The sequence below is a fragment of the Alligator sinensis genome, unplaced genomic scaffold, assembly GCF_000455745.1.
Source record: "Alligator sinensis unplaced genomic scaffold, ASM45574v1 scaffold592_1, whole genome shotgun sequence".
Taxonomy (NCBI): Eukaryota; Metazoa; Chordata; order Crocodylia; family Alligatoridae; genus Alligator; species Alligator sinensis.
In genome coordinates this window covers 910,380-922,199 of record NW_005842214.1, presented here as the reverse complement: position 1 = coordinate 922,199, position 11,820 = coordinate 910,380, and the positions used below count along the sequence as shown (strand labels likewise).

At 52.1% G+C, this 11,820-nt stretch overlaps 1 protein-coding gene across 2 annotated transcripts in view; it reads left to right on the top strand.

The window, feature by feature from the left end:
* Positions 1-11,820, top strand: part of DGKZ (diacylglycerol kinase zeta) — an 88,855-nt gene that overhangs the window by 1,572 nt on the left and 75,463 nt on the right. Inside the window, exon 1 of one of the 2 annotated variants that reach the window (XM_025207967.1) lies at positions 8,942-9,060. The exons of the other annotated variant lie outside the window; for it this stretch is intronic. Coding sequence (XP_025063752.1) covers positions 9,002-9,060 — 59 coding nt within the window. The 5' untranslated portion in view covers positions 8,942-9,001. Of the gene's footprint in view, positions 1-8,941; positions 9,061-11,820 lie in introns of those variants that run through there. 2 annotated transcript variants of the gene reach the window in all.

Sequence of the window (11,820 nt, the reverse complement as noted above, 5' to 3'; positions counted from 1 at the left end):
CCGCTTAATGCTCCCTGCTCAGTGGGATGATTTGTCAGTCAGCAGTCAGGAAGGGCCTGATGAGGGAGAGGCTTTGGTCTTCACACTCTGAGGGGTTCGGGGTATAATACCCTGTGCTGAGGAGGTGTACAGAATAGATGGATAGTCTTGTTTGCCGTGCTTCCTTGAGATGTGAGAGACCCAATGTGAGTTCTCTGCTCTGACACCACTTTCCTGTGTGACCTTGGGCAAGTCACTTGGTCTCTCTCTGCCTCATTCTCACTGGGAATAGCAGCACTCCCCAATCTCACAGAGCAGCTGTGAGGACAAAGCCACTAAAAACAATGAGGTGCTTACATAGTACAATTAGCAGTGCCCATAGGAATACCTCAGGCAGACAGGGGCCAAGAGCTGACTGAGTTCAACCAGATGCTCATCCTTCCCTTGGTTGTGGGGTGGGAGTGGATGGGATCTTTGACCTGCAGTCAGGATGCTGCCCATCCTAGTACTCTTGGCTCTCTGAGGCCCTGAGCGGTCATGAAAACACCTTCCTAGGGAGTGTGGTGAAAAGCAGGCATGTGGGCTGGGGCCATGGGGCTTATTTGTCCTAATTTGGTCTATCAGGTCCTGCTCCCTGAGGCGCCAGACAAATTTAGAAGCATTTGTGCCCTGATGACAGTGAGAATGAGGGATTATCCTGCACTGTAAGGAGGGGGGAGAGTAGGATTTTCCTTTCTTAGCTCTTTTCCTCCAGATGTGCACAGTACATTTCATGAACAGATTAGCTGGCTCCAATTATCCCATACTCCCCTGAGGAGGAACATAACATATTGCAACCTAATTTGATCAGCCTGGATTTGCTCCAGCACTGTCTAATATTTCTAGGGATCATTTTCATCCTGCTACTCTACACACAGCTCTGCTGATAAAGTCCTGACCCACACAGCCCCTGCTGCTACCCCAGGTCAGCACACCCCTATCCCCCTTACAGCTCTACTAATGCATTGCAGTTCTGAAGCCCCTCTCCCTCCCCCACTGCCACCAGAAGAGCTCCAGACTTCTGTGATAGCTCTGTGAAGGGGCCACTGGCCAGGCTGGGACACTGGGACTGCCTCCATCTGGTTATCAGGGTGCAGGGAGCTTCAACATGCTGGTGTTGCCATCATTCCTTGCTGACATCTGAGTGAGAGATGGGAGGATGCTGTGCTGGGGAAATGACTCTCAGCAGGATTCTGCTTCCTGGTGGTTGGTGAAACTACTAGGACAGTGGTTCTCAACCTTTTTTGTACCAGGACCCATTTGTAAATATTGATGGCCAGTCCTGACTCGCTGCCCCCATCCCAGGCCCCAGCCCCCCAGTGTGTGGGGCATGGTTTCCCACATGTTTCTCTTTTAATTAAAGGAGAAGCCATTTTTTAAGTTTGTTCGCAACCCTTTTATACAGTCTTGTAACCCACTTTTGGGTTGTGACCCACGAATTTAGAAACGCTGTACTAGGACATCTGGCTTGGTGGCTTCCTGGGGAGTGTGGAGCAGACATGGATGCATATTCCAATAGGACAGGTTGCACTGGGAGTCAGTGCTGGGTGAGGTCAGGGAACAGTTCTGTAGTGCTGGGCCAAGCATGCATTTCGCACTGACTCCCTTGCTCCTTCCTCTGAGATATTCTGCTCCCCTGGGACGAAGAAGCCCCTAGTGCTGCATTTGAGCATCTTCTGGCCACTCCCACAAGATGATGCTGGTCTAAAGGAGCTTCCCCAGGAGTTAAAGGGTGTGAAGGTGCCAGGGGGATGTGCCATGTCTGCTTGGAAGCATTGTTTCCTCCCTGGGCTTCGGAGGTCACAACAGAGCTCACGCCAAGGGAAGGGTATCTGGCTAATGGTGCATCTGGGGTGTCTGAGTCTCTTGTCTCCATCCCCCAACTAGCCTGCCCCTCCTGCTGCAGCCATGTTGGTGCTCACAAGAAGCAGGTGACGTCAGACATTATAGAAAGGGTTTGAAATTAGCAGAAACTATACTGAGCTTGTATAAATAAAGTCCCTGCCATAAATAGTTGCTGTGATGCATGGAGGCGCCTTGGGCGGTAGAACAAGAGCTCAGCATACAGGTTATATTTAGTGCTTGAAGTTGCAGGTTTGTGCCAAGCCAGCTGCTGATGCTGGATGGTGCCACAGTCTCACTGACTCAGGGACAATCGCCCCACTGAGAAGAGGCGTCTGCAGTGCCAGCAGCTCCTGCTTCTGCTATTGCTGCTCTAGGAGCCTGTGCAGGCACCAGGGTTTTATGGCTGACCCCAACAGCAACTTGTTCTGTGGCCCCAGACAACTCACTCAGGTCAGAACAGTCAAAGTCGAAGGCTTTGAAGCTGCCTTGTCAACATTACTCCAGGCTGTTTTCCATGGTGCTGTGCAGTGCCAGGGGAGAGGGCAGTAGGTTAGGGTGCTCAGCTTTTCCAAGAACCTGGCCTTTTACCTACCTTGTTTTCAGCTTGTTAGCATGAATACACTCAACCATGTTGTCCTGCAGAAACACGTGGACAAGCCCTCACAAAGGGACCCTCTTGGGGTTACCAGCTCACAATGCCTTGAGCAGTAAACAATGCACTTGGACTCCTCCATTACCGAACCTGAGTTGATAACTCTTTTTGTATCATTAGTCTTAGTGCCAGGGAATCAGAGGCTCGCCCAGAATGTAGGAAGGGCAAGATCAGTGTCTGGAGCAAGGTGTCCCCTGCCTCCCCCAGTAGCCAGGCAGGCCCCGTGAGGCTGGGCCTGGTGACACCCCTGCTGCAGCCAGGAGAGTCTCAGATATTGGGGGTTCTCTCTTATCTCTAGCCACTCCCCATAAGTTTCTTGCTAGTGTTTGCAGTAGGATTAGCAGTGCTGGCCTCCCTTTTCACCTGCTCCCAGCCAACAGCTCCAGGGGCTGTGCAGGTTGATAAGCCTGTTCCCACAGCAGTTCAGAAAGCAAAATGTTGGGGGTTCAATGGCTTGGCACTTGGACTTCTTGCATGTTTGTGCTTAGGGCAGGGAACAAGCTGTGGAGAGCTGCAGGGAGTGACTCCATTTCCCTTCCATTCACAGCCGGCATGGCTCCATCTGGCTCTGGGAGACCTACCACAAAGGCAGCTCCAGGACTGGCTATAAGATGCCTGGTCATCCCTGTCTCTTGTTTGTCACTTCATGAGGCATGTGGGCCTTGTCCCTGCCCCTCCAAAGCTGACTCTTCCGGGGCGTGCAGCCTCTCTATTCTATCCTGAGAGTCTAATGGCAAGCTCTGCACCCCTCCTAGGGCCCCATGGAAAGGCAGAACAGAGCCTGCTGCAGCAAATTCATGCTTCTTGCATGCAGCAGCCCAAAAATGGAGTCCTTGTGTCCCACCATACCCTCCAGCTTGGCATTAGCCCCATGCTGAGAACAGTCATACTTCAGCCTGCCAGTTCCCATACCTATTGTGCACAGAGCCTTGCCCCCCTGGCAACCTATGGACCACTAATGAGCCCTGAGGCTGGAGCATCACTGCTCCTCACCAGGGTTGCAGCAGTGGCAGGTGGGATGTAGCAGATATCTCTCACAGGCTGTTCTGTGCCAAAGAGCTAAATATAGCCCACTAGGCCTGAGTGGGAGGGGGCTGCTTTGTAATGTAAATAGCAAGGGGGAAGGTAGAGCTGCATCACAGGCCAGCCCACGTCAGCATGCAAAGGGTACAGCCAGGGAGAGCCAGGAGGGACTGCTGAGGTGAGGAAGGCCATGCCAGGAAAGCTGGAAGCTCTTTGCTGTTCCCCCTTCCTCTGTACTCCAGATTGGCTGGGCTTTGGAGGCTCCTGGGTCATTTTCCTCCCAGTGTGGCCCAAGGGCTGTAGCTCACCTCATTATCTGCTCTGCTTTCCACACTGCAGAGAAAACCTATTGAAACACATGGTAAATTAACAGCTTCTGAACAGGTGGCCGGATATCGGTGACCCTGGGAGCAGAGCCTAACCCATTCTCTTCCAGAGCTACAGCTCCCATGTAACCCTCTCCTGCTTGCCTGGGAAGGGCCAAACGTGTGGAATGTGTGCCACACCAGAGCCTGGGCCACATGGGCAGGCTGAGGGCCCAGTGCCCCATGGCTCCTTTACAGAGGCACGTTCAGATCGAAGGAGCCACAAATTAGTCATGCTGGCCCTGCTTTTGGCCCCTACAAGTGCACAAGGGTCCAGAGCAGGAGGAGGTGTAACAGGATGTTTTCAGGTCCCTGGGGTTTTCCCTGCTTGCTGCAAGGCCTGGGACCCAACTTAGGGCCCCGGCAGCTACAGAAAGGGAAGGCCAAGAGGCCTCGTCTCCACCCCTGAGGCACGCTCTGTACCAGCCTGGCTGTTCCAAGAGTCGAACATCAGCTCCTTCTCACAGATGCTTGAGAGCTACAGGAAGCTCCATGCATTTCTGGAAGGAATCAAAGGCAGGGCTAACATCAGACCAGGAGCCAATTTCTCCTGCCTCAACTAGCACGATATGGCCGCTCCTTGCTAGAGTCCCAGATAAGCAAAGACTCATCTGGACCTCTGTCCATTGTAAGTGCACAGAGCGCCCTGGGCTAGGCTGCGGTGGGAATATGTTAACTTCCACAGTTACACTCAGCAGCATTTGCCCCTTCTAATATGTCAGCACCTGATGCCAAGTCCCTACCTCAGCACTTACAAAATGGTCTAGTCTTTTTCCTGGTCTCTGCTGGGTGCATTACTGACTCAACGGCAGGCAAGATTCTTTGGGTAGATGTGATATATTTTATTAGACCAACTGAGTAGTTGGAAAAAAGTTCTTAGCAAGCTTTTGGGCACAGTCACCCGTCGTCGGGCATAGGGAGTCTCTGCTGGTCTGAGACTCCTTGGAGAGACTCCCTACACCTGACGAAGGGTGACTGCACCTGAAAGCTTGCTAAGAACTTTTTTTCCAGCTATTCAGTTGGTCTAATAAAAGTTATTACATCTACCCAAAGAACCTTGCCTGCCTATGTCCATAGACCAACACGGTTACAACCAAAAACTTACTAGCGCAATGGCTCTATGACAACACTGCCCTCTTGTGGATGGAAATGGCACCACTTAGCTGTGTGTCAGGCCCTGTACTACTATGCAGGTAAGGGAGATTCCTGAGATTCTTCTTCAGCTGTATGAGCAGAGAAGGTCTGGAGCAGGAGGCTCTGAGTCTTTCTGTCCCTGCTGTTGCTATGTGAGAGTCTGAGGGGGTCCTGTTGTACAACACTTTGATTGTCACTAAGCCCTGGGTGACTTGACGCTGAGCAGAACCCTGAAGCTGCTGTCATTGCACACATGTGCAAGGCAATGAGGTGCAAGGGCATGATGGTATTGTGAATGGAAAGGATGCTGCAAGGGTAGCAAGGTGATAGGCAACCCTCATCCCTCCAGCTTACCTTTTCTTTTGAACCCTGTTTGCAGCCTTTTAATTGCACTAATCAGGCTTCATGGAGCTCCTAATCAAATTGCCTGTCATTCCCACCCAGCTGTGCTTGCAGCTCTTTGACAGACATCCTTTTCCGCTCCCCTCTGTGCAGCTGGGGGAAAGGGAGTGCTGCTGTCTAAGGCTGGCACCCACAGGGCACTGCATGGGCAAGGCTACCCTGCAGGATCCGACTGGCCATGGTATGGGGAAGCTTATGCTGCTGACATTCCAGCTGGGCAGGGGCAGGAAGTCCTAGGTAACCGGCTTGCTCCTCTTAGTTCTGATCTTTGAAGAATGTGATGGGTGGAAGGGAGCTGGTGTTTTCCTTGCCCCACACTGGCCAGTGCATTCAGCTGTCTCCCCATGCCCTGCTCTCACTGGGATCCTGGCCCTGGGTCTAAACTGATGTCCAGCACATGGCCTGGGCCAGAGACACAGTTGAGGACACTTCCTGCCATCGCTGCCCCTCAGCTCAAATGGCTTTTTCTTCCACCTGGACATTTCTCTCACTAGGGCTGTGCCTGGCTGGGTGGTTGCTGCTTCCAGAGCTGAGCACAGAGTGCTCCCAGGTGGGAGCAGACAGCTCCACTTGCACCTTGTTCCTGCTGGCACTTGGGACTCAGTCTTGTGCCTGCCCTGCTGTGAGAAGGGCTGGCAGGGATGAAGCTAAGTACTCGCTGGTGCAGATCTGTGGGCAGAGAAGGGCATAAGAAGCTCAGTGTTTGTTTGCAAGGTGCTGCAGGACAGATTGCTCCAGGGGATCTCCTATGTTAGCAGCACCATATGCCCTGAGCCCAGGGCATTCAGAGGCTACAAGATCTTAATGAAAAATCACTGGTCCCAGGTGCTGTACACAACCTAGGAGCCTCCGCTGTGAAACGACAATCCACATCACCCAGCCCCACCATCTCCCGTTCCTCACATGAGAGAGGGTAGGAAGGGCTCTATACCACCTACTGACTGAGTTCTGGAAGTGCAGCAACACAACTGCTGTTTGCGGATGGAGGAAGAGCTTGAGAGATGCCTGCCCCTGGCTGCTGGGAATCTGCAGTTTCATATACCAGACAAAGTGCTGCCCTGGCTGTGTGCTCACAGGCTGGCCCTGGTGCTGTTCACTAGCAGAGTGTGTATGTTGAGGGTACTCAGCACCATGTGATTTCAGCACCTTTCCCTCCTGGATAAGGAGTGTGAAGCAAATGAGCATGTACAAGACATGGAGTTACTCAGGATCAGTCTGGAATTCCACAGAGCAGAGCCTGGAGGCTGAGGTAGGTTGCTAGGAGAGTGCCTGTGAGTTGAGCTTTGAGCAATGCAGAAGGGACTAGAGCCTTATGTTTGTGTGCCTCAGCTGCTGTGATGCCTAAGCACTGGAGAAACCTGTGTTAACAGGCAACATCTTTGGATTCTTCACTAGAAACAACCGAAGAAGATGGTCTCAGGCTCTATTCCAAGCCCACTGCACACTGGGCCAGGGAACTCAGAGACTTCTGAGTGTGGACAGGATCAGTGGCAGGGCTGGGTTAGACTTCTCTGCGTGGTGTTTGAGCTTTAGTTCCATGCTCCATTACCGTGGGTCTCCTACATGCTTTCATGCTACAGCTCTTACATGTCCAGCACTTTCCTGGAGTTAAGAGACCTAAGAAAATACATGTTATTGGAGGTTGCAAAATTAGGGAAAACTTGTGTGAGCTTCAACTGTTGGGGTTTGTTTTGTTTTGTAATGAAGAGTGATGGGCAGGCTGGTGGGAAAGAGCTATAGAAAGGTGAAATCTCAGGCATAGTAGCGATATCCTTTGTGCAGCAGGGTTTAGTGTTTTGAACAGAGGGACTGGAGTCAGGACCCCTGCCTCATTTGCCTGATTCTGGTGCTGCTGTTGGGGTAGCCAAGTGGAAACTTCTTAGGCCCGAGACATGCAAATGTGGGCTGGTGCTGCTTCCTTCCCCAGGGAGCTGTGAGCCTGAAATCCTTATGATTTAAAATCCTCACATTGCAGGAGTCAGATGCAAGCAGAGGACAGCCATGGTCTGCTGTCCATGCTTGCAGTATGGGATTCCTTATGCCTCTGATAGTCCTACTGAAATCAGGGATGTGCTCTTTTCTTCAGGTGGGGTGCTACTTTTGAGCAAGGGGATGGGCTATTAAGGCTATTGAGTTAAAGTATAAGAACTTGAAAGGGGAAAAATCTACAAGCAGAAAGTGAAAGTGACCTTGGGATGTTGTCACATTTACAAATGCAGGGATGTGAAACAACCACAGTACTAATAATACTGCAAACAGCATCTCTGTCCTGGTGTAAGGAGTGGGATTATCATTCCAAATTCTGAGCAGATGATGAATGGGCAACACCTGGCTCTTTCATTTTGCATTTAGCAATGGTATTAGGCCTTGGGACATACCAGGCACTATCACCAGAGGGTTTCTGGTGCTGGAGCCATCACAAACCAAGCAAATCATCCATTTGGTTTCAAGTGTAAGGTTTTGTCTCCAGCCAGCCAGACTCCTGCCAGGCTTATTGCACATCATGCTGCCAAGGCTTAGCCATTCCCTGTGGACCTAGACTGTGTGGGTACAGAAAGTTTCAGGCACTCTCTTTGTTGAGATGCAACCTCCTAATGAAACATGTTCTTGCCATTTCCATAGTTCTGGTAGCTTGCTTACATGGCTGCTTTCTGAAATACCACTACTGGAGACTGGCTTGGTGTCAGCAGGCTCTGTTTTGAAGTGAGAATGGAGCAGTTGAAATCAGACTGATTGAGTGGTGGGGGCGGGGTGGGGGGGGGTGTAGTTATGGTTTTCAGTGAGTTATGTTCCTTTAAATGTCTAAGGTTGCTTCCTATGGGCAAGAGTGCTGCCATTTTGTGCAAAGATGTATGATGCATGCAGAGTAGGGTGGGGAACACACTGTGCTCTCCCCCTGAAGGCTTTTCCTCTTGTGCTTCCTTGTTTCCCTTCAACTGCAGAGAATCTTACTAGCACTGAAAGACTCCCTGATCCCACTGACCAGCACAGTATAAAAACCTGGAGCAAGGAATAGTCCTGAAGCCCGTGGGACGCAATTGGGACTCTATCATAGATTGCTTACTGTGTCCCTGAGCCACCACCATCCCCCCCTGGGGCCCATTTGTTGTGGGGGGATGACATGCAGTGATTGGGCTGGGCTGTCTTTGTTGGGGTGCTGAGCTGACAGTGGGTGTTTTGCCTGCAGGGGGGAGTGGTTCCTCCGGACAGAGCCTTGTGCATCAGGACTTGTTGTTGCTTGCCTAAATTGGAGCAGAGGCTTCTCTCAAAAGGCAGCTGGGTGTCCCAGCTCCACCCACGTGGGAGTTTGGCTTGTGAAGTGGGCTCTGAGGTACCGTGTGGCATGCTGCAGCAGCAGCCTTCATTACACTTCCAGGAAGTGCAGAAAGAGGAACCAGGTAGAGGCTGTGCAAGAAGCCATGGGCCTTGTGCAGCTCTGAGGACAGAGAGCTGGCAGGGAAGGACCTGCCCTTGGGATGACTCCAGAGCTCCGTCACAGCGGGAAGGATAAGGGAGTGTGAGGCCACGGCATGAGGAGGAGCACCTGCTTGTGCTGTGGCAAATGTGGTGGCAGCAGTCATGGGATCTCCCGCAGAGCCCACCAGAGGCTGCAAATACAAGGTACCTCCTGTGCCTGGAAGTCTTTGTTAGTTTCTTTTTGCTCTCTGGGCTGATGCCCTCTGTCTGATTACCTTCTGCTGTCTAAGAGGGAAGAATGTCTCTGGGGCTTTCCCTGTTCCCAGGTCTTTGCCCCCCCCCCGCTTGTTGTCCCCTTTCCTTCTCCCTCCCACTGCCTGTACTGGGATATTGTGCTTGCCAGGGGCTGACATGCATATGGATGTGTGTGTGGGTGGGGGATAGTAATCAGGTTTGCTGCTGGTCATGATTCTATTAACACATAGAAAGCGCATGACAGTGCTGGGTGTCTTGTGGTGGGGATGATGAAACCGTTCCCCTCCAAGTGTCTTTTGGAAGTGAGTAGTGGGTGAGGCTGCCAAAGTGTGCCTAGAAAAGGGTTGTGGGGACTCCTAGGAATACACATTGCCTGAGATTGCCTAGCTTGCTACCCAGGATGATACCCCACCCTCAACCCCCACATGGATCTTCCTCTTCCAGGAAAAAGGAGGGTCCTCAGTGCGACTTAGCCTGGCACAGAGGGAGACAAGGGGTGAGGAAGCATCCTGCGATAATTCCTTTTCTATGCAAAAGGGTTGCCAGCTGCTCCCATCACCAAGAAAAAGGGTGGGGGTTCCCTTGGTGAAATCAATGTTTCCATTATTAAACATAATCAAGGCATGTGCACAGCTTTCCCTTGGAAAAAGACATGGAAGAAAATTCCAAGATTTGCTACAGGTGAATGGAGGCAGGGAGTATCCTCTCCTCCTCCCCGCCAGGCCCTGTCCTGCGGAGATGCTGTTTTCATCACTCGAGTGACCCTGCGATCTGGCTGTGATACTTAGCAGCTTCCCCACAACAGTTTCCTGTTAATGTAGTGTTTTGGCTTGAATGGTGCATGTATGGGTGAGCTGGGGACAGGCTGTGGACTAAGTCATTGGGGGAGCAGGTACTGAAAGACTGAAAGGAGGAATTCTAATTTCTGTTGAAGCAACATGAAAGAGCCTTGCTTAGGCCATGTTTCTCCCTGTGGGAGTCATAAATGCAGTGACCAGCAATAATAAGGAAGCCTGAATAGAGGGAAGGTTACAGCAGGCTCATGGGCTGCTCTTCCTGGAGTCTTGCTCCCAGGTGCAGAAAGGGAAGGAAGTTTGGCTGGCAGCTAGTCTAAACTCACAGATCTGTTGTGCCCACTCTAATGGTTGGTACCATGGCAAAGAAATTTGGCCTCCAGGGCAAAGCCTGCAGTGCCAGCCCACCAGAACCCTGCACACCCCTGCCACGTTTGACCCCAGTACTTTTTCCTGCCATGGCAGGGGGTCGGACTTGATGATCTGCTCAGGTCCCTTCTGACCCTACCAACTATGAAACTGAAACTATGCTTGCCCAGGAGTGCACGCAGAGGTGGGAGCTGCCCTCCCCCCCTCCCTGCCCCCCAATGAGCTGCTCAGGGCTCCGTCCCAAGCTGTGCCCCAGCTGGGCAGCGCTTATTGATGCCCCTTTGCTTTCATACCTGGGGCAGTCACCCTGCTGCTTCCCCCCCTTGCTGTGGCACTGCTTATGACTACCCCACCTGCTACAAGACAGGAGCATGTGACCTGGAGGCAGGTACCACCCCTGCATGGGCAATGCTGGACTAAGGGACTGTACAGGTCTTTTCTGAAGGATTGTCACCCATTGTGCTTGGCTGGAGGTTGGGGGCTGGAAGGGGATACTGCTGAAGCTTGCAGCACAGAGGGGAGGTGGTACTGGAGGACAGAGCATAGCAGAGCAATTACAGCTCCCGGCTTGTCTCAAATATGTTTCCATTTGGCAACTAGGATATGGCCACAGCTTGCTGCTAGGTTGGAGAATACCGAGGGGAGGGAGCCTAGAGGCCATGGCCAGAGCCCTGAACTTGGCACAAGGATGGATTGCTGGAACTGTTTGTGCAGTGGAGCTGGCAGGGGAAATGAGTGAGCTGCCTGGCTTCTGCTTCAGCTGGAATCATTTCACGTTATTTGCCCCATCGCCACAGTGTTTGGTGCCTCTGGCTGCCCCTGTTGCTGCCAGGAACTGGGAGTCTATCTGCTGAAGAACTGGTATGCCCAGATATCAGGGGAACACCTAGGGAATAAAGAGAAACGTAGCCAGGGAACATGGGTTGACTTCTGAGAAGGGGAATTCGAGAGCCATTAGAGAGTCCCTGTCATCTGGTTGGGGCTTTCCTGAGTTGTGCACACTCCAGGACTAAGGCCTGAGTTGAATCTAAGGCTTGAGCAGCTGCAGGGACTGCATCCAGGGAGGCTTCAGATAGTTCTTCTGGGGAAACTTGCAGTCAGGAGTCTGGGACCCAGAAGAGGATCTAGCACAGCTCTGGCCTCACTTCCCCTTGTTCTGACTTCATTGTCTGTATAGTGATGGCTCCCAGAGGCCCTTCCCAGAATGGAGCATGGCTAAGCCAGACAGCACACAAACCCAGCCCTGCCAAGGAGAGGTGACAGTCCAGTTTAATGCAAGATGCTACATCCAGGGCAGCAAACAATAGCAGGGGAAGGGAGGTGCTGCCTTTTCTTTATGAGGCTGGGTAGCAGCTTCCTGCCAGCACGAGGGAGGGAACAAGTGGCGCTGCTTTATTTCCTGAGCTGACAGGCCAGGGTGGGAGGGTGGAGAGTCTCAGCCTGTGCAGACCCCTGACAGTGCAAGATGGACACCCTGAGCTCTAATCCTGGCTCTGGCAGTGAGACTACACGCATGACCTTGAAGCAGCTGCTTCCCCTCTTTCCC